The 22032-nt window shown below is 32.2% G+C and overlaps 1 protein-coding gene across 3 annotated transcripts in view; it reads left to right on the forward strand.

Annotated features, from left to right (window-relative positions):
* LOC130614841 (piezo-type mechanosensitive ion channel component 2-like) overlaps positions 1 to 22032 on the forward strand; it is a 28846-nt gene that overhangs the window by 785 nt on the left and 6029 nt on the right. The window contains exons 2-30 of one of the 3 annotated variants that reach the window (XM_057436299.1): positions 686 to 778; positions 3646 to 3765; positions 3949 to 3991; positions 4971 to 5417; positions 5582 to 5738; positions 5931 to 6014; positions 7033 to 7200; positions 8883 to 9146; positions 10244 to 10382; positions 10519 to 10545; positions 11355 to 11554; positions 11665 to 11813; positions 12304 to 12730; positions 13070 to 13258; positions 13494 to 13586; positions 13879 to 13935; positions 14318 to 14464; positions 14891 to 15092; positions 15746 to 15838; positions 16324 to 16499; positions 16694 to 16915; positions 17474 to 17733; positions 18270 to 18359; positions 18434 to 18504; positions 18584 to 18781; positions 19098 to 19459; positions 20121 to 20624; positions 20872 to 20941; positions 21811 to 21934. In XM_057436299.1, coding sequence (XP_057292282.1) covers positions 686 to 778; positions 3646 to 3765; positions 3949 to 3991; positions 4971 to 5417; positions 5582 to 5738; positions 5931 to 6014; positions 7033 to 7200; positions 8883 to 9146; positions 10244 to 10382; positions 10519 to 10545; positions 11355 to 11554; positions 11665 to 11813; positions 12304 to 12730; positions 13070 to 13258; positions 13494 to 13586; positions 13879 to 13935; positions 14318 to 14464; positions 14891 to 15092; positions 15746 to 15838; positions 16324 to 16499; positions 16694 to 16915; positions 17474 to 17733; positions 18270 to 18359; positions 18434 to 18504; positions 18584 to 18781; positions 19098 to 19459; positions 20121 to 20624; positions 20872 to 20941; positions 21811 to 21934 — 5176 coding nt within the window. The remainder of the gene's footprint in view (positions 1 to 685; positions 779 to 3645; positions 3766 to 3948; positions 3992 to 4970; positions 5418 to 5581; positions 5739 to 5930; positions 6015 to 7032; positions 7201 to 8882; positions 9147 to 10243; positions 10383 to 10518; positions 10546 to 11354; positions 11555 to 11664; positions 11814 to 12303; positions 12731 to 13069; positions 13259 to 13493; positions 13587 to 13878; positions 13936 to 14317; positions 14465 to 14890; positions 15093 to 15745; positions 15839 to 16323; positions 16500 to 16693; positions 16916 to 17473; positions 17734 to 18269; positions 18360 to 18433; positions 18505 to 18583; positions 18782 to 19097; positions 19460 to 20120; positions 20625 to 20871; positions 20942 to 21810; positions 21935 to 22032) is intronic. The other 2 variants (XM_057436301.1, XM_057436300.1) reach the window with 2 other exon arrangements.

A 22032-nucleotide genomic window follows, 5' to 3' on the forward strand; every position in this document is an offset into this window, starting at 1 on the left:
CGGCAACATCCAACGGCCCACATAGTGTGCCATCTCCCCAATTTCCCTCACATGGCTTGGGTTAACCCGGGGCTATGGTAACATTCACTCGCCCATGTTGAATCGCCGTCAAGAGGAATCGAACCCCGGTCGCCCGCACAGAGTACGAGAGCTATAACCACTAATCTACGGCGCCACAATAAGAAAGAGAAGCGCTGGCAGGCTACAAAATTTGATAGTCAAGAAAGTCATATTTAACGAAAATGTATAACAGTTATTCTTTTCATTTTACACATGGAGTTTATGCTGCTTTGTTTGTTATTAATAGTAATTAAGATTATTTTACGTAAACAACAATAGTGTGATAAGGAGTTTGTTAAAACCTTTACTCTTTAATCTTCTATAAGAGTAAAATAAGTTTTCTTTTTTGTTTAGTATTTCGGTAAAGTGGTTCACAGTTACCTTTAGGTGGGATTGAGCGAAGCTCCTTTTCCCTTAAACAACAAAAGTTTGTTGTCTGCCAGGGTATTTCAGTCAGCTTGGTTCCCTTTTTATATAGTTTTTGCTAGCTTGTTTTATAGAAGTCCATTTACTTTAAATAAAGTCAGCTTTAATAGTAGTCCTAGCATTAAAGTAACTGCAGAATCTTTCAATGTTTATAATGATCAAACCATGCTAATTAGCATATTTCTTTTGTTAATCTTAGGATGTATCACTCGTTACAATGGCTTTTCTGCATGTTATATGTTATTCTTGCTAATCATTCCACTGCTACCCAGTCCAAGCAGAGAGAATTCAAGTAAGTCTGAAATAATACGTTTAATATACATTTGTCATAATGCTGCTAAACAATGTGAATGCACACATTAGATATAGCTACAGTTAATCCTGCCATCCTAATCACATCTGGCTAAATTATCATTATCACAAATCAAGTTAGCTATCTATTCTCCATGTTCTTTTTTGATGGTATTTGCAGAGAATTTGAAAAGCTACTTGACTACCTTATTAATGTCAATGTCAAGGAATTATACCACAAGAATTTACCAGGCCTAACAGAAACCAGGTTTACAAGATGTAAGATAAACATTGTTCCATACAGCAATGAATTGTAAAATAGCTAATAAATGGAAAAAAACTAAAAGGCATTTTAATCAATTAACAGACTATTTTTTGGTGAACAGTGGCTCAAATCAGTAAAAGTAGGTTTTGTAGTGTAGGAAATATAGGAAAACAGACTATTCATAATTTTTAAAAATACGAAATACAAAAATTTATCAAAATAGGAAATTTGAGTTTCCATAGTTACCATATAGGAAAACGGACTATTCATAATTTGTCAAAATACGAAATACAAAAATTTATGAAAATAGGAAATTTGAGTTTCTTAAACAAATTATTGAACATTTAACTTTAAAATACAATTTGGGTTTAATTAATTGGATATATTTCGTGCAAATCTTTCCGGCAAATCCAACTTGTACAAGTACCTCAGGATTCCTTGAAGTAAATTGCATTTTAAAATTTTTTTACCATATTTTATATTCTCACTGTTTTTTGTTCGGAGGAGAAAAACTTGATTTTCAAAATAGTATAAGAATAATTTTTGTTGCTTTGCGAGTGCAAGGTTTTTTAGCTTTTCCCCTTTGAGTATTTCCCTTTCACTTTGGTGGTTAATTATTTCCCTTCTTTATTGTCATTGCATCGATTTTTTCAGTTTGATTTTTCTAATCTTTTTTTTCGCCTAATTTCGTTTAAATTACAATTCAGCCCCCTGAGCCATCGCGTTCTAAATTTAAGGTGTCAAAATTATGTCATCACAATTTTTTTTCTATGAAAAAAGGACTATCGTTGGTTCTGGTAAATATTTTGTGTGCACTAAATCAAATAAAAAGGTAATAGTTATAATGTCCATGCCAGTCCTGGAAATTTGGTAAAAATGATTGTTTCGTTTCCGCGATGTTTTTGTAAATCAATGTAGAGGGTAATGATAAATCGTTTCCCTTGAACAATATTTCAAATTAATAAAACTCACAATCTTTTTCCTACTTTCGCCCTATTTCTTAAAGAGTAAGAATTTTTAAAAATTTAAAAGCTTCACGTTTCTGTATAGTGTTGACGGTTCTACCATTATGAATTGGTAGATACGAAAATGACAGCGGTGCATGAAAAAATGCCCTGGGTAGTTGTGTCAGAAAAAGCCAGTATACTTTGAACATGAAGTATATTTCGAAACTTTTACTATGAAGGTCTTTTGAGTATTTTATTTAATTCTCATCAATGTTATTCCTGGGGCTTTGTTTCAGTGTTATGACTTGAGATATTTCCCATGACCATAAATACGGTTTGAGTGCCAACATGGTTTATATATCCATCCAAATAAATGTATAGCGAGAATGCAATATGGCAGTTGACACATTGCACTATAGTAGGTCTTGTCATTAACTTAGGTAGATTATGAAATCGTTCTGGACTTATTTATCGGTTAGCTAATCGTCCCCATTGTTACCGTATCGCTTCCGCAAAGTCTCCTTCAGGGAAACGAAAAAACATTTTGATCATTTTCGTCAGCTTCAAATCACGGTAACGGTGGATCATTTTCCACAAATTTCCAGGCCTGTATGCCCACACAAAAATGTTGAACTTTTGTGTCAATGTTCTTCGTAGAAACTATTTATGATCTTCATTTAATCTTTCCAATGTATGTATCAATAACCTAAGTTATTTATATGTTTAACAAATGTATAGTTATGTATTCTTTTGTTTTTTTAAAAATATAGTATTGAGCAAAAGTTTTCGTTTCACCTGTTATTTACACTTTTTTTGTAATTGTTACATTTCGGGATTGCTCGCGCCAACGAAAATATTAAAGCTTGGGGTGCAGAATTTATTGCTTGGGTGCTTTTTCTTATTGATAGGCCTATTTAAGTGTGCATTTTTTCTTTAAAATTGTATATTCATGTGCAATAATTTCCACATAGAGAATTAATTATTGGCTTTGTTTCTTTTTAGAAGAAAAAAATTGCAAGAAAAAATTTCAAAAAAATATAAACTTCCAACTACATTCACAAAAGAAATTTCTCCAACTCCTACTTTCATAAAAATTTAAAACTAAATGTTGTGCGGGTTCAAAGTCAATTCAATTATTGTCACACTGTTAACAGTAGCGTGTGACGTAACAGCTGAAAAACACATCACATACATACATGAATCATGTAAACATGCATAAAATGAAGAAGTGCCTGTCATCATTTGAAAATAAAACTTCAATGTTTGAAGTTTCTTTTTCTAAATAATCATTTTTTCTTTCAAATTCTATTTTTATACACATACAGGAATTGAATCATATTTAAAGGGTTTAATACAATCATTTCAACTTGTCATTTAAAATTTGATCATTTAAAAGTAATCATGTAAACAGGGAATGAAGGTGAAGAGTTTGAAATAATGGTGATATAAAAAATTATTGTTTTGAATGATTTTGTTTACAATGCAGAGCTGCAGAAGTTAAGTTTCATAAAAATAACTTTATGGTGTTTAAATAACATCTAAATGTATTTATTTATTACCGCAATGAAAGACAATGTTAGTTGTTGGGTACTAAATGTAGAGTACAAGAACCAAAGTCAAAAAAATATATAATTTATATAATTTTATTTATTTTAGAATTGGCATTAAAATTACAGTCAACAATCCTTGCGTTTTCACTTGTATTCATTTTCAGTCATATCATCTTTCAAATAGTTCTTCTTTCTTATCAACCATATGGACATTTTCTTAAAACATGTAAGTTGCCTTGGTTTGTAAAAATTTTTCATATTTTCAACATCCTCCATATTTTTAATATTTTCAACATTTGTAATTATATGTAATTTTTTTCATAGTTTCAATATTTTCAATTTTTTAATTTTTTTGTGTGTCAATTGAGACATGGTTCTAAGACATAATAACCTTCTATTTGTTTTTTAGGTTCATCAAATGCAGATATTACTGAACAAGTGGGCCTTTATAGGTAAGAGTCTTTTATAGGCTTTTCAGAAGAGGCATGCAATAGTATCACACACAATATACATACACATGCAAAAAAAACAGATTTCGTTACACCCCATTGTTTTGACATGGGGAGCAAACATAATGCAAGTTACAGTCATTAGAATAAAGTTTTAACAAACAACTTTAACAATAGAACTAAAAATCATCACCTCATTGTCAAAAAATTTTTAATTTTTTAATCTAAATTTAATTTTTTTATCATTATTTAGCTATGCTTTATTACTTTCAATTTTTCCAAAAAATTAACAAATTAATGTCATATTTTTTTTAAAAACTTTAAAATAACTTAATAGCCATCCTGAAAAAGCCACTGAATAAAGCTTAGATATTTGCAGTCAAGAAGTAAAAACAGACTGACTAAATAAGCTTCAGAAAAATTAAAGATTTGATATAAGGAAAGCAAATTTTCCACACTTCCTAAAAATCCTTAAGAAAAATTCCTAAATCCTAGAAAATCTTAAATTTTTCTGATTAAAACTAAAAAACTGAAATTTTTGAAAATATCCATTTGTCAAATTCATTTTTTATAATGGATTGTGAAATATAAGTCCAAATATTTATAATTTATATCAGCTTTAAAAAAAAAATGGAATCTGATTAATCCAATTTGTGTTCCATGTTTAAGGCCTTCAACATCTTTGATTTTTTATGCTTCTAAGTTCTACTTTTACTAATTCAAACATCCTAATTTTTTTGTCTGTTTTATCCCTATTGATTTAAAAAATACATAATAAAAAAATATTCGCAAAATGAATCTTGGCAGGGGTGAGGCCTGCAAAGCCTTCTTAAGACACAACAAAACATGCAAATGTGCGTTTGGGAGTGCAATTGTGTGCTATTGCACGCCTTTGACAAATTGCTCTGATAAAGAAATAAAGAGATCCCTATATCTGTAAATTTATATCTGATTTGCTAATGCGCTGTTTAAATTCTTTTAGGTTTGACAACTGTGCAGTTAAAGACATCATTCGCTTATTAGCTCCTGACGTGATTGTGTTTATATGTTCATTAATTGCAGTCCTGTCTGCACGTCATTTAACAGTCGCAATGGAGCCGTATTCTTCAGATTTAATGCAAGCTACTGGGCAACCAATTACACCATCAACATCACGATTTGAAAACATTCTTCCTATTTTCGGTGCATTGTTGTTGCTACTGGCTGGCATCATACAACCAAACTTGCTATCTTCAATATATTTTCTTTTCTTTCTTGTATTTGGAATATGCTGGGCATTTCATCTCTTAGATCACATAAAAAGACTTTCATCGTTTTTCTTCATAAAAATTTTATTGACTGTTTACACTGGACTTCATATTCTTGTTTTGTACATGTTCCAGTTTCCATTCTTTCAAAAAGTGCTTGATCCAACAACCTTTCTTGCAAGGTATGTATTAGAGTGCTGCCATATGTTTAACTGTCTTAATAATACTTCATAGTTTATGTCTATGTTAGATTGTATTTTGATATGAAAGTCCTGTTTGTCATTTCTGTTGACCAAACACAGAAATAATAATAATTCAGCTTTTAGTTAACTTCTATCTGTTTCAGATTACTTGGCATTCCTGCAATCATCAATGCTCAGGATTGCAGCAAAAGTCGAGAAATTAAAATCAACTCAATGACTTGGCCATTTTATGTTTATCCTTTCTTGATATTTCTGTTGTATTGGGTTCTTGCAGTCGAAAATCGAATGAAATGTAGAAAGGTATAAATGCTGTTATACAAAGTATTCATTCATTGCTTTTCTGAATATTTAAGAACAAACTAAAAATAGATCAGATAGCCACTACAAAAATTTATACAAAAACTAATGTTAATTAAGTCAGTACACACAAACCTTTCGCTTTGGGTTTATTTTTTGTAAATCTTGGTTTTATTTATATTTTATATTGTTTAGCAATACAATGATGTCATCACAGGACGGGTTGCTGCAGCTTGGTGGCATCCAAGATCATGGTCAAAAACATTTAAAGAAACATCAGTAAGAATAATTTTTTTGTAAAAATAATTTTGACACATCATATAAGACAAGCTGTAATTAGTGCTAGAACAAAGCTGATCTGCCACCCTATTTTATCTATAAAGTTTCTGATGCAAAAATTGAAATTTGCAATAGCCGATAACATGAAAGTACCTGCGCAAGAGCACGCACCCATTTTAAAGAATCTTGCTGTTATATACAACCATGTAGATATGTTGTATCAGTTCTTGCTTTTTTATATTCTGTATTAATTTTTTTATTAACTTTTATTAAAAAAAGCTCAAATTGATAAATGTTTTTCTTCAAGATTTATTTGCTTTCAGAAAAAAAATTTTTTAATCATTGTTTTTTTTAATTTTCATACCTGTGTTTATTGTTTATTTAAATGTCATTTTTCTAAAATCATTTATTTAAATGTCATTTGTCATTTGTCAAGTTCTTTTACACATCCATCAAAAATACGTATTGAAGATGTGACACAAAATATTGCATTGTACAAGTGCTTGTATATTTTTTTCTATATGTAGCAGGCTATATTAGCATTATTTTTTTACGAAAACTAGATTAGTTAACACATATGTTCGCCAACTCGGTTTAACTTGAACTTCAAATTTTTTTGCTCTGAAGGATTGTTGAGGATGGTTTGGAGGAATGGTTTTTTGTTCAGGCAATTTTTTTCCTGTCAATTGCAGATATTTAGTTTTACTTCTTGGGAATAACACTCTAAGTAATGACATTGCAGCATAAATACTTTTGTATTAATGGATTAAATTGATTCTATTCTTATGGGGAGGTAGGGAAGGGTAGGGGATAAAGAAAGTGACTGTGTTTAGTTCTGTAGTACTACAAGCCATAATTATAACAGCAGATTATGGAATACTGTTTACTCTTATCAAAATGACTTAATGCTGTCAATAGTGTGTGTATATGTTTTTATGGTTATTGATTGAAGATAATAAAATAATGAATTGAATTTCAAGCAGTTAATAAATACTTAAAATGAGTGATTTTTTTTAAGCCTCTCCTTCAAAACAATGAAGTTCCACAGTATGGAAGTGTGCAACCAGACGAACCGACAATTAAGTCAGAAGATAATGAAGAACCTGTCGTCACACAAGGAACTTTCAGCAGTATCATGATGTTTTTAATGAGACAAAGTTACATTGCTGCTCTGATTATTATGATGGTATGTGTACCTATGTTTTTTTATTTTTAAAATGTTTGTTATTGTGAATAAATCACAAATTTTATTAATGAATAAGTTTGGATATACATTTTAGAAAAAAAGTGACAAAAACATCCTCAGCAAGATAATGACATCAGAATTTTTTTTTTTTTTTGTTGTATGATGCATTTTTTTCCAACATATATATGTTAAAAAATTGCTGTAATGAAGAAAATACGAAACCATTTTGTGGCCAAATAAATCTCTTAATTTTTCTGACACATTTTTTCAGTCTATGTCCAGAGTAATTAAGTAAGTTTAGCTTGGATGTGCTATAATTTATCACACATGTAATTTCTTTTCACACTCACATGATCTGTAGGCATTTTGTTTATTAAATAAAATAATTCTTTTTTCAGTCTTAAACGTGCATGTTTTATTTGTTGTAAATTTAAGGATTTTATATGTATTACAAAAACAGTTTGTCCTACTTCCCTTCACCATTGTGATGGTTAATAACCAGTCTTGAATAATTGAATTTTTATTATCTTTAAAGAAATATAATATCAGTGTTATAATATCATTCGTATTTAAAGATTACCAGTAAGATTGTAAGGGATCAACATTGTTCTTTTATTGAAACGTAATTTATGCAGAATGTTTATAAATGGTGTTTCATATGCAATTAATTAAAATTAAGCTTAACAGTAATTTATGTAAACAATTTTGCATGTGTACTTGAACATGCATGTGCGATCACATGTGTCCCTTGACATTGATTACATTTAAACTAATATTTGTATAAAAACGTATCCAAAGTTTTAAGTAAGTGCCAAGTGACCAAATAAAATTGATGCAGTGAACAGAGTCCAAATTTTCTTTAGACAGTAGAATGTGTTATAGGTGCGTATGTGAGCTATATTTGTATAAGTAAGTATTGGGAAGATAGTGTGCAGGTTTACTTATAGAATGTGTTGTTTTTACCAAAAATCAATATGTTAAATCAAAATATTTTCATTATTTTCAAGAAACGTTGCAAAAATTGTTTTGAATTTCTGTGGTTAAATTCATTAACATTTATGTCAAGCATTATTTGTACTGCTCATTGAATTTTATGCAGCATAAAAATGCTCAATGGGGAATATTATTGACCCTGGGAGTAGCTACACGTCGTAATAACACATTCGTTATTAAACTTTCAAAAATGTTTTAGGTAGTTTGGACGTTGCTATTTGTTAAGAAACAAATTAATTTTTTTTATGATTTTATTTTTTTATATATTTCAACATCGAAGGACTTTATTTTAAAACCTCCTGAATGTATTAACATTGTTGCGTATTAGCACCATTTAAAAACTTTCTTATGAATTTTAAAGCTTCTTTACAAGGCTTTAACATCACTGTGTTTTGTTTGAGAACTAACAGCTTACTTATGATGCTCAAACATTGCTTTATGTAGTTATACAAAATTCTTATAAAAGAAAAAAAATACACATTAAAAATATGGCATACCATTTTTCTATACTTCTAGGGAAATATACATGGTGTAGAACATAAATATAACAGGATAGTGTAACAAACAACACTAAATTCCCTTTATACGGTACACATAATTATAGTGCATATATAGAAATGCCTGTAAAAGAAAAAAGAAAAATTATATAAATAGTTATTGTATTGTTTTGTTTACTCTTACACATATAGACTTGGAGCATCATTTATCATTCCTGGCTTACATTTGTTCTGTTGCTTTGGGCATGTTTAACATGGATTACACCATTTGCACGATGGTTTTGCATGGTGTCATCGCCATATTTGGTTGTATATTCCACTTTACTGCTACTACTTCAGTACGTTTACGGAATGAATCTTAAGGACAGCGAACTTCCAGTTAAAGATGGAAAATTTAATTTTTCTGAACTTGGGCTGGTGGAAACCCCCTACCCAGTTTTACATCTCGCTGTACAGGTAATTTTTTTAATTGGTTTGGAACCTTGCCGATTTTATTATACATGTAGTTTTGGTTCTAAAAGTGGTAGTAAATTAACCTACTGTTAGGCATATTTCAAGATACTTCCAGCCGCTTGGCCTTTCGGTTATGAATTTCACTTCGTAATCACAAGTTCCGTGGTGTGGTCCACAGTGAAGGCATGTTTAGCAAGTGTATTTGCCACAGCTAGAAGTCAACCCATGCCATGTGAGGAAAATTGGGTAGGCAATGCTACTGTATACTTAATGTATACATTCAGAACACAAAACCGGACATTGATAGCCACCGAAGTTGCTATATCCTGTATAAATATTCGGATTAATATAATAATAAGTTTTTTTTAAAACAATTGTGTACACTTAATCTTAAAATTTTTGTCTTTACATAATAACCATATGCTAGTCTGTCGAAGTAATAAACACAATTAAATATTTTGGCATATTTTTTTCGCAAAGATGTTAGCAGTATTACATTTAGTCATTCATCATTTTTGCCATGCAATAACATGTACTATTTAACTCTTTCATATTAACTATAATTCATAAAAATATGAGTAACGCCAGTCTGAGAGACAGAAGAGTTCAGATGAGCTAAGAAGCAGGCTAAGTATCCGTAGAATTAAAGATGTTATCCAGATAAGAAGATTGAATTGGCTGGGGCACTTGGAAAGAATAGAGGGGATAATTGGGTAAGAAAGTGTAGAGACTTGATAGTTCCTGGGGCAAAGCCCAGAGGCTGACCAAGAAAGACTTCGCAGGAGGTTATAAGGATAGACTTGATACAGAGGAAGTTGAGTTTAGATCTAACACAGTCTAGATCAGATTGGAAGAGGGTCATTAATATACCCCGTCCAACCCATGCTAGCATGGAAAACGGATGTTAAGCCGAGAATGATGATAAATGATGATGATGTTAGATTGAAGTAATTAATGTCTGACTTGAAAAAAATTGATGACAGGTTCTTATTGTCTGAAATTTCATGCATGTACATGCATTTTCCTTAAAAATACTTTAATCCTTAAACTCAGGAAGAATACCTTCTATAATTTCATTTATTTTAACTCAATCTTTTTAGACTTTGTTCACATGGGTATTTCTTGTTACTCTTCGACAACACTACCGAGAAAAGAGAATGAAGCAAAGAAATTCAGTAGCTAGTGAAATGGTTTTAACAACTCTAACAAGACCTATTTTTGAAGCTATAAAACGCAGAGGTGTGTATATTCAGCCTGTGCGAGTTGTCTTCGTACAAATAAATAATGTACGTTGTCTGATAATAATAATTAAAATTAGTTTCGCAATCTGTATGTAAATTATTATCTAATAACTTTTTATTTTTTACTCTTTTAGTAAACAGTGGAAAAGGAGATCATAGAGGTTTGTGTAATAATTTTTATATCGTTGTATCTAGCTATCTTATACGTTCAATTTTGTGTTGCAAAATAGATGGACACCTAGTATGAACCTTACTTAAGGTTTCAACTAATTTTGTTAATATTTTTGCATGATAAAAAAAGCAAAGGGTGGATAACAAATTAGTTTATTTTGTTGGAAGCAACGAGAATATGAATCGTGTTTTACTTTAAGTTTGACTGAGAACTTAATTCTGTAACTTATTAACTATATTTGACATAGCGTAGTGGTATGATATAATTACTAATAAAATAAAAACAAATGAACGCTGTCAGTGGTTGTGAGCCAAGATATTTACTGCATTGAGACCATTTATTTTACATAAACATTGCTGCCCAATAGTAACGAGCCAAGATGAAAACATAAATTATTCATTAAAAATATACAAATGTTTCTACATAGTGTTATATAAAAGTTATGAAAATTTAGATTGATTGAATCTTTTTTTCTGATGGCACTATTTCTTTGTACATTTAGTAAGAGAGGAGAGAAGATTTATTGAAACTTAATTCAGAGGACTGAGATACATGTAAATTGCTTTCCAAAGATGATGACTAAATTTAAAGCTTGATGTTGATAGCATGCTAATACGAAATAACATTATAAATGATATATGCGGACTATGTTGACTTTTGCACCTTATGGATGGTGAATGTCAGTGAAACATGCCTTTTGAAGAATAAAAAAAGATCTGAATAATTAAGATGCTACAAATATTTTTTTCTCTAGTAGTTCTTGTCAATGGATAAATATGTGCAACTTCCTACTTTTAGCTCTAAACCCTGACGACCTGGAACATGGTACACCATCAGATGACGCAAAAGAGATGATGGCATGGATTAAAAGCGTGTTAGCAAAATATTGGATTGTTGTGTGTTGTTTTGCATTCTTGCTGGTTGCGTTACAAAATAGCGTCTCCTTATATCAGATATTTTACATGGTCATATTCTTAATGGGATTTGTGGTCTACCAGGTAAAATGAGTTTAATTCGTAATTTTAACACTTGTTCGATCTATTGAATAAATAAATAAAGAACATGTTATGAATATTTGTTGATCTGACTAACGTATTACTGATTTCAGTTTTCACTGCGTACCTGGAAAACGATATTACGCTCATTGTGGTGGTTTATGGTTGTGTATTCAATTGTTATACTGTTAACTATTTATACCTACCAGTTCGATAATATGCATCAATATTGGTCAAATGGAACACATCTTAGTGACCAATGGTGAGTGTGTGTTGTTTGTATGAGATCGTTTTTTGGATAATAAAGGAATTATTTTTATTTTTTAATTCAGGAATTTAGACTGAAAGTATGTAAGATTATTAGTAAATATTAAGGAAGCGTAAATATAAAGTGGTAAAATAATCCAAACTCATCTAGACAGCATCACACAATATTTATACTTTCAACGAATAAACCCAATTTCTGTTCTTATTTTTCCTTTCACATAAGTTCAGAGCTCCTAGTCCTGTCCCAAGCCTGCTAATGGTAGTCACTTTGTAAGCAATGTATGGTGTGTGTAGTTGAGTATAATTTGTGTAGGTCTAAGTACAGCATGTCATAATTATTCAAGTGTTTTAAATTTCTAATTTGGTTGTTGGCATTCTTCATGTTAGCACTGTTTGTTTTTATTAAAAAACCTATATGTAGTATGTTATCAGTGTACTTCTTTTAAAATATTTCCTCGTTTTTACTGTCTATTTTTAACTTATAGGTTGTTTGATATTGGTCTTAGACAACAAAGCAAATCAGGATTACTTCTGGAGTTACTCATACCAACAATATTCTCAATTGTTATTGTCATTCAATTGCATTTCTTTCACAAACCATTAATGATGAAAATTAACAGATTACTAAGATACAGGAAATGCAGACAAAGAAATGAAAGTCAGTCTGCAAACAGTTTTACTGGATCCTGTACTGATCAGACATTAGGTCAGCAATCAACAATTTCTTCATTGTCAACTGTTACTGGTATGGGTGAAAGCATGTCGGATGAAAGTGAGGACGAGTTGGATGATTCGTTGTTAAAGAGAATTCGGAAGATGCACCATGAAACCACTGTTATTTTGTGGCGTATAGTTGAGATACATTCACCTCATATTGTTGGTTTTGTTGTCATGTTGGTGGTAGTACAGCAGGTTAGGAACTAGTATTCCCCATATGCCACTTTATTGTTTGGAGTTTGTTTTTAATGTTGTAGTTGGTGTTGTCTTCTTTGTTGTTGTGTCCGACATTGTTGTTGTCATTGATGTAGTTGTTTTTTAATGTACTGTGCACATGTAGTCAGTGCCCGCATTCAGTGCAGCGGTTTGCAGGTTCAAACCCATACTGGAGAATATAAAAGGATGAATTTATTGTTTTAGTTGCACAATTAGCATAAGAATAACACCCACTGTATTTGTGCTGTTTTTAAAATTTAGCTGTTTTAGTCCCAGTAACTAAATAACCAAAAGGTTATTAACTTTTATTTCTATTAGGTGTCTGCAATAAATGCAATATTTGTAATACTGCTTGCAATGGCAATGCCAAGTGAATATCTCCATCGATTTTTAAACTATGTTATGATTGCATGGTCATCTGTTGTTGTTTTGGTGTTTATGTTCTATCAACTGGAATTTGTAAAGGAAAATATGTTGGACACAAACTGCACAAAAAGTGGAAACATGGTGAGTATCTTACCATAAAAGGTATTTTAAAATTTACAATGTAAAAATTGAGTAATGTCTTGTGGATAATGAGACTTCATCCTATTACGTTTCCCAATTTTGTGATAAAAAATCTTCTTATAACTAGGATGTTTTAGGGGTTCTTTTAATTCGTTTTTAGTTTTTTAAAGAATATAGATAATAGGTTTTCACTAGTGGGCTTGTTTGAACAGTAAAGCTTTGTGTTTATTCATAGTCCTATCCGAAGCCTGCCAATGGTAGTCACTTTGTAAGTAATGCGTGGTGGTTAGGATTCCACAAATCAGGTGCGGTCTCCAGAGATGTACGGGTGAGTTATTATTGCCATTTATTTATAATAAGGTTTTTTAATTTGTGTTTTGTTGTGTGATGTAGATTTTTGATTTTTCTTTATACAATTTTAAAGCCTACAATATGCAACAATAGTTAAAGAATTATATTATTTTGTGAAATGTAGGACAACTATGTTTTAAATTTAATGCAGTTTGTTAATTTCAATAATAATGTTGTGTTCAGTAAAGCATAGTATAAAATGTATTTAATATCACACCCCAAATTTTGAGCCTTTGTTTACATTGTTTTGTTATTTTTGCTTTTCATAGGGCTATCTATTTATTGTGCTGTTCATCGTGTTTGAGAAAGTTATAAAACATCACCAGGTAAGTTGTTAGTTTCTTTAAAAACTTTGTTTTATTAAAATCTCTCTGTTAATAAAGAATCCAATTGTATCATGAAATGTGTGTCAATACAGTTGATTTGCATCAAATTTTTTCTGATGTTGTTATTAATTCCATAAAGTATTTAAGTTTAGTATATGATCAATTATGAATGTTTATGAAATGAGTTGTTCTCATAATGAGTGCTATACTTTATTCTCAGAAAATGTCTGATAAGAAATGCAAAAGATCACAATCACATCACAAAAGATTTCTTATTTTTAAAAACATTTCTTTTCATTTCATTTTTATTCTGGCAAAAGACCCATGAGGTGTCACTTAACTCTTGTTATCTTTTAACCCTCAAGATATGCTCTTTTTCTAGGAATTGTATCGCTATCGCAAGAATGTGAAAAGTGTGCCTGTGGCAGGAATACTTTTTGATGATGTCACTCGCAAAATGGCTGATGACAACGTTATCACTTGTCTGAAATATCTCTGTAATCATTTTTTCAGACTGTTTGGAATGGAGGTAATATTTTCAAAAATAAATAAAACACTCTGTAAGACAATGTACACACAAAGTAGACCAAATATCAATGCAGAAAAATTTTGGCGTTCAATCCATATGAGTAACAATGTTAATAAATAAAAAACGACAAAAGTTTGACATATCCACAATATATTATTTTTTCAGTAAGATTTCGCCAACACCCAGGTCGGCATGTTCACACTATATCTAAACTTTTAAACGTTCAAGATAAAATACTAAATATAATAGGAATAAAATTGTATCAAAATGATTCTAAGGGCATACACAAAATGGCCTTTTGTAGCAATGTATCAAAATTTTTAAACTTCTGAGAAATAACTGAATAGCCACACTTAGATTTCCTAAATCATATGTAATTTGCACCATAAATGTAGATTTTTAACAAGTTTTTGTTTAATTTTTAAGATCAATTTGATGGTAATGGTAGTTTGTATGAGTTTCCGTGGTGATGGCGTTGCAGTGCTTCACTCTTTGTGGGTCGCAGCATTCTTGTTTGTACAACGTAAAACTGCTATCAAGTTATGGAGATTCTACGTGCCCTATATGGCTGTGATGTTACCCCTACAATATCTCTTGATATTAGGATGGCCTCCTGGCTGGTGCAATGGTATGTGTATGCGTGAATATGTGCACTTTCATCGAGTGTTAGGCCACATTGTAAATCTTTTTTTTTTGATTTGTAAAATATGAGACAGACAATCCAAGCACTATTTGACTTTTTACACTGCAGTCAAAACTGTGACTGTATGATCTATTACTTCTTGTAAATATAATGCCGGGGGTGGCCTGTGAGGTGCAACAACATTTGTGTTTGCAACTCTCAAACATGCACACAATCGAAAGCCGCATTCCACTCCAGGTTAGATCGCGCATATAATTTGAAAATTCTCTTTGGTCAATTTGTCTGAAGTAACATGCCACTGGATGTGAGTTCTACTTTGACCGAACGATGAAATCTGTCGAAAAAACACTGTGTACAGAAATTACTCAAACCGGTTTGAGTTTCTTTAAGGGTGTTATGTAAACAAGCTCTCTTTTTTTACTGCATATTTCATAAGGAGCATTAAAGGATCGTATTTTTACAAGCCTTTTAAAAAACAGTTTCTTAGCATCTCAAAAGTGACGGTTCCCTTTTCTTAACAAAAAACCAGTACTAGCAGTTCTTATTTCTATACCGAATTTCCACACCATTCTCCGGGTTGTTTCCAAAACAGTGTTTTATTGCTCTTATAATAGTATGACTGTTTTAATTTACTTCAGGTTACCCATGGGACAACCTTAATCCTTCAACATTAGTGCAATGGCTCTATTTAACAGATATTCAGAAACCTCAAGATCAGTACGTGTTAATAGGTATAATTTTCTTATAAATTTTATTAATAGTAAATAAAACTAATTGTTGAACCATGAAAATATCTGCAGTATGGTCATAGACGTCAGATTGGAGCCTGGCACTCTTCACGACAAGCCTGCACTCTCCAACGTAAATCACACTTTCTATTGTCACACACCCATTCGTGTACATTGTGGTGTTACTTGATGGAATTTTATTTACTGATAAACACCATAGAGCTTAGATCTGACTAAGTCTTGTTTAACTGAAAAGAAGAATAAAAGAGTGTTCTCTATTTTAGCCCTTTACAACTGACATTCTCCACATAGCCATTACCTAAGGGCGATGAGTGACTTATTTCTAGTGAATTTTATAAATAATCTTATATGTGATATCAAACAACCTATAACCTGCCAAAATTTTGCGTATATTTGCCAAAATTTACTCATGTTTCATTTTTTTAAAGTATTTATTAATTTTTAATTTTAATTATCTTATATTCCAGCGGATTACTTTCAATTTCTTGTTGCATGTTGTCAAGCGAATGTTTTTAAAGAAGAAACAAATGAAAAAAAGCCATCACACAGCAACACAGCATCTAATACAACTTATGAAGCCAAACAAGAAGTTTATGTACCACAGGATTTTACAGGAAACAAAACATGGCTGGATTTTATAAAGGTAAAGACATTGAATTTATCTTATCTCTGTCTAAGACGGAACCTTTAGAAATTTTAGAACAAAGTTTTTAAGTTTAAAGACCACATTTATGTGGTTTTTTCCGAACGTATAAGAACACACTTGATCACTTGAAATTATACTCCATCTAAACAAATTGGAATTTATATGTTTATTAAAAAATTTTTTCTTAACAGATTCTAGTGCTTGATCAATTCTTGTGGTTATCACTGAGCATCGTGTATATCACTGCACAGAGTACAATCAGTATCTTCAACTCTGGTTTCATTGTCGGCTGTTTCTTCTTCCTATGGCATGGACAAGGCTTATACTTGCGACCAAGAAAGACGATCACAAGATGGTGGAAAACATTTATAGCGTACAATTTTTTTGTAATAGTTGTCAAAGTTTGGCTGCAGGTATACGATATGTTGATTACTGTTCTTATTGAATCATTCTCTTGGTTTGACCTTCAGGTTGTAGTCTGGCATATACGATATATTTATTCAATTCTGAATAACGTGTTACATTGCGATCTTTAGCACTAGAGAATTAGACGTGAGTTACATGTGAGTTTCACTACTGCCTCTGTTGCCAGCTTTCGCCTGTTTACATAATACCCCCTGAAGTGAAACTTACTACTGTTTTATTTCACTTCTGACAGACGAAAGTGAAGTTTCATTACATGTGTAAATAACTGTGAAAACGCACTGAAGTGAAAGTTAGGTTGACTGAATGCTTCTGCGCATGTGAAATTACAATCCGTAATGTTGCTTCACTTTCTGAGCGTAAAAAACTTTTATGTAAACACGATGGCAGTAAAGTTAGGCTTAAATTTCCACTTCACTTGGGACGAAGTACAAATTTCATTATAAGTCGCCTAAATCTGTATATCTTACTGATTTTTGTCCCTTCAAATGGCTATTGTCTTAAATTTATCTCTGTAGTAGAATTTCTCATAATTATTTACTCCACAGCTCGTATCCTGCGTGTTCGTCTCAAACATTTACGAAGAGACTGATTGTTATCTCATTCAACTGCTTAACCTCTATTGTCTGCGAAGTGACACTTACGACATTCATCCGACCATCGACTGTATGGATAGCAATACAGACACTGGTTTACTGATGGACTCAGTGTGTTTTATTGTCGCCCTTATCCAATACCGTATCTTTAATTCGACATATTTTAAATATGTCATACGAGAACATAGAAAACAATCAGAGATAGCGTACAGGTGCGTTGGGTGTTATAGTACTTTCTTTGTATTTGTGTATGAAGTGTTTTAGTATTCCTCAAGGCTCCCATTAGTCCTAATTTTTCCTAAAATATTTTAAATTATCCTAAATTTCCTAAATTGTCACTGTCTTTTATGCCACTGTTTTGAAATCTTTTAATGAGTCAATATTTTGTGTATTAATATCTTCAGCAGTGTTTTGTTTGAATATGGTAATACTTAGTTCTCCTTGGTCTTCATTGATTCACTAATGTATGATATAATGAGATGAGCGTTATGTCCACCGTATTTTCTTGAAATTACTAGACACATTGGTAAAAATTTTAGAAATTATTTCTTATTTTCCTACATTTCAGTGAAATCTTTCCTAATTTTCATATTTTTTTTGAGGAAATCTTACCTAATTTCCCAATTATATTTAAGAATTTTTTATGGTAGCCCTGATTCCTGTACGTACATTCGTGTTTTGTATTCTACTGTTAATGTTAGCAGTGTCGGAATGTCATTTAATTAGCAAAATAATGGTTTTCTTTTAGAGGTGCTCAATTGGTCGAAGAGCGATTACTTATCCGTCTCAATGAGTCAATCCAGAGAGATAAGAAAAAGATGCAATTGATCAGGACAAAGTGAGTCAAAATTACTGATGTTAAGCAAGCAAGAGTGAATGTGAATAAATGTAAATTCTTAATACTCTTTCTAGGGTATCCAAACTAAAACGACGTTTAGCGGAATTGAATCCAAAAGCACAAGAACCACTGTCTCATTACGAAGGTAAATATACAAAAAGATATTTGGACATCCGTTACCAGCTTTGGTGAGGATTTGACATTTCTACTTTTTATATTGTTAGCGATATATGCTGGCGATTATTATCTATTCGAAGATTCAGAAACAGATTCTGATAGTGATTTAAAAGATGACGAAGAAGAGGAGAGAAGTACGGAAGGAGATTTGACAACCACAAGTGTGCCACAAGAAACATCAGAACAACAAGAGGTTCCTGTTGAAAAAGACACGATGGAAGACTCAACTCTTGCTGCGGATCAAGGTGATAATAATTTTATGGTGAATTATAATAAACGTTTTTACATTGATCTGCTAAGAAGAGTGACTTACTCTGTCCCATGTTTTCTACTTATTTCTTGACGGTTTTAAATTCCTGTACTTCAAAAAATCGCTTTTGTAACCTGCATAGTATAGTACGAGAGCATAGTTGCAAATTAACCCAACATTGAATAAGGCATTGCAAAAGATGGGGCATAAATTTAGATTTAGTAGTATTTTAAGTGGGCTTTAAACTGAAAGGAATGTGTAATGTAAAGTGAGCTTTAAACTGAAAGGAATGTGTAATGTACTTCTTGTAGAAGATGCAACACGTGCTGAGCAAACCGATGGTTTACGTTTACGTCGACCGAAACATCACAAACGTAGTGAGCAAAGTTCGGAAATTTCTCTCATCACACCCGAGAATACAATCGATCAAACCGAGGATGTCCAAACATCTTTCAAGGAGAAGCTGAAGGAGTATCTACACACAAGTTCCTCGTTTTTTAAACATCTTGCAAATAATGCGACTAACTTTTTAAATGAAACTTCAAAGGATTATCGCTACATCACTTCACAGCTGACAGAAGAGAGAAAAGAGAGAGCACGAAGTCAACTGCAAACTGAAATCGTTGCATCAAAAAATGGTAAAACTGATGTAAAAAATGCAGATGCTGATCGTGTAAGTTCTATTATGTGGATTTCACAATCGACATATTTGAAAACATTAAGTCTACAAGGGGATTTCAAATCAACATTATGTACCACATTTTCAAGACTAATTTATTCGATATAAGTATTTACCTTGCTTTTAACTTAAGTTTTCTAATAAAATAAGCTTCAAACTCATTGAACTAGCTACCTAACTATATCTTTCGAAAGTTTTTTAACATAAAGCCCGTCGGCGCAACAACAATCACTTTAAAATCTTTTTAGAGGTATTAATTACCTTTTTCAAGCCAGTAACATGTCATTTTTAACCAATACAGCTCCTCGTGTTGTCTCTGTTTCCTCGTCGAAACAAACTTACGATTTACCGATATATTTTACAAACCGTAGCTACCAAAAAAACCACCAAAAGAATAATGAGGGAAAAACTTTTTTATAAAATAAAAAAGGAGCAAATTCATTATAAACGTAATTATTCATAAACATGTTGTCTACACGTCTGTATGATTCTAAAGTGTGTATAATTTCTTGCACCTTGACCTTTTAAGTGGTCCTTTTATTATACGCCATTCTTCGGAATGTGCGGGAATTGAGCTTATTGAATCGTTTTGTAGCCCCTTCAAAGTATGCATCATCCAGCGTAGTTTATATTCCTGACTTCTCTTGCATTTCAGCAGTTGTCAACCTCCAGCAACAAGGATGATGATGACAGCGACACGTGGTCCGTCGTTCCATCGGAGGATGAGAAAGTTTCCTGGAAGAAAACAGACTCGTGTGGCGTTCGTCTGGCTGTCGCGTTTTATTACGCCCTGCTTGCAAATACAGACTTACTTTGTTACTCACTCATGATCATCAATCATATGTACTACGCTTGCGTACTTTCCATGCCCTTACCCTTCTTTGTTTTCTTTTGGGGTATGCTCTCCATCCCACGGCCAACTAAACGTTTCTGGATCACTGTCATAACGTATGTGGAGTTAGTCATTGTAATCAAGTACGTCTTTCAGTTCCAGTTTCCAGAAGACAAAAACTTTAATGAATGTGAATATTATGATGTAAAGGAAGCAAAGAGTCCATTGTGTCCACCCCGAATATTTGGTATCGAGAGAAACCAGTACTCATCAGTGTGTGACCTGTTGCTGTTGCTTGGCTTGTTTTTCCATCGATTTGCTTTAAAGGTAACACCAGTTATATTCAATCTGTACCCATGTTCACAGAATATCCGGCTTGGTGTTTAATATAAACCGCTTATCAAGACAGTACGTGTTGTCCACAACAATAGCAATTGCGTGGAATGCCAAGGATTGGTTCTTTTGAAATTTAAGATTATCTTTCGATATTTTCAGTTCCTTTGCATGCATATTGTTTTATGTTACGGTTATATCTACTAACTAAATAAATATAATTCACTATCAACACGTTTAGGCACACGGTTTGTGGCGAGAAAAATCGTGGAGTGACGAGGAGGACACAAGTCCACGTGTAATACCAAACAGTAAGTCATTTCTTTGTTTAAAAGTTTTGCTGTTTTATTAGTTATGGTTATCGACGTTAGTCGTGTCGCCAGCTCGTGCAAAGTAAGTACCGGGTAGTTTTACCGTCCTTGGGGATTCCATCCTAACGGCTGGCTTTTCCTCCCCTCTGATTTCACTATGTTACATTACTGCTAGAGATACGTATAGCATTGCACTAACTTGCTTGCCTACCACACAAGCCAATTGGCGGTCAGTAGATGGCACTAAATGGACTGACAACACTATATTTAAAGTACGCCAGAGTGAGGACACGAACCTGAAACCTTATGATTACAAGCCGAATGCTCTACTACTACACCATCTCCGCCACAAAGCAGAGTTGTGAGGAAATCAGAAAAACCTGGGGAGTTTTAAAACCGACCAAAAAATAGGGGGATTTAAAATTTTTGAGTTTATTAGTAACTGTTAATTTTTGTTAAAATACTATTCCCAAATAATTTACATCCTACGTGTAAAGTGTTGTGTTGCACGTTCTCAAGTTGGTCCAGCATTTTCACATCAAGATGCATAAAGATAACCCTTGTGCAACACTTGAGACGCGTAGCATTTTTTAAGTAATAGAAATTCCTAGGGAGGAGTAGATTTGCTTCAGTACAATTGTTCTTACTGTGAGTACAATCAGTGACAAGGATTTTGCTCTGTTCCTGCGAGTTGTATTTTCGGCTATTTCTATAATAGATAGTATTGGCGAGTTGATGGTTTTTGCCAATTTTAAAAAAAATCCCGAAAAACTGTCATTGTGCCATTTGTTTCGTTTTTTTACCGATTGCGGTTGTATATCAACTCACTTCTGTATAATAAGTTTGGTCTGCTACAAATTCTGTTTTAGAAGATGAGGAGAATGTTGTTCCTCCTTCCGATGTTCATTTACTCAGTGATATGTCACAAGCTTCTACGAGAGATTCACGTTTTAATTCTAATATGAGCAGAGCATCAATACAACCCAAACAAAGGTATCCCTTTATTATTTTGCCCTGATCTCTCATCAGAACAAAAACAGATATTACTCAAAAAAAAGACATGGTTTCTGCATGATGCAAATTTTACCTAT

This window comes from Hydractinia symbiolongicarpus, chromosome 11, assembly GCF_029227915.1.
Source record: "Hydractinia symbiolongicarpus strain clone_291-10 chromosome 11, HSymV2.1, whole genome shotgun sequence".
Classification (NCBI taxonomy): Eukaryota; Metazoa; Cnidaria; class Hydrozoa; order Anthoathecata; family Hydractiniidae; genus Hydractinia; species Hydractinia symbiolongicarpus.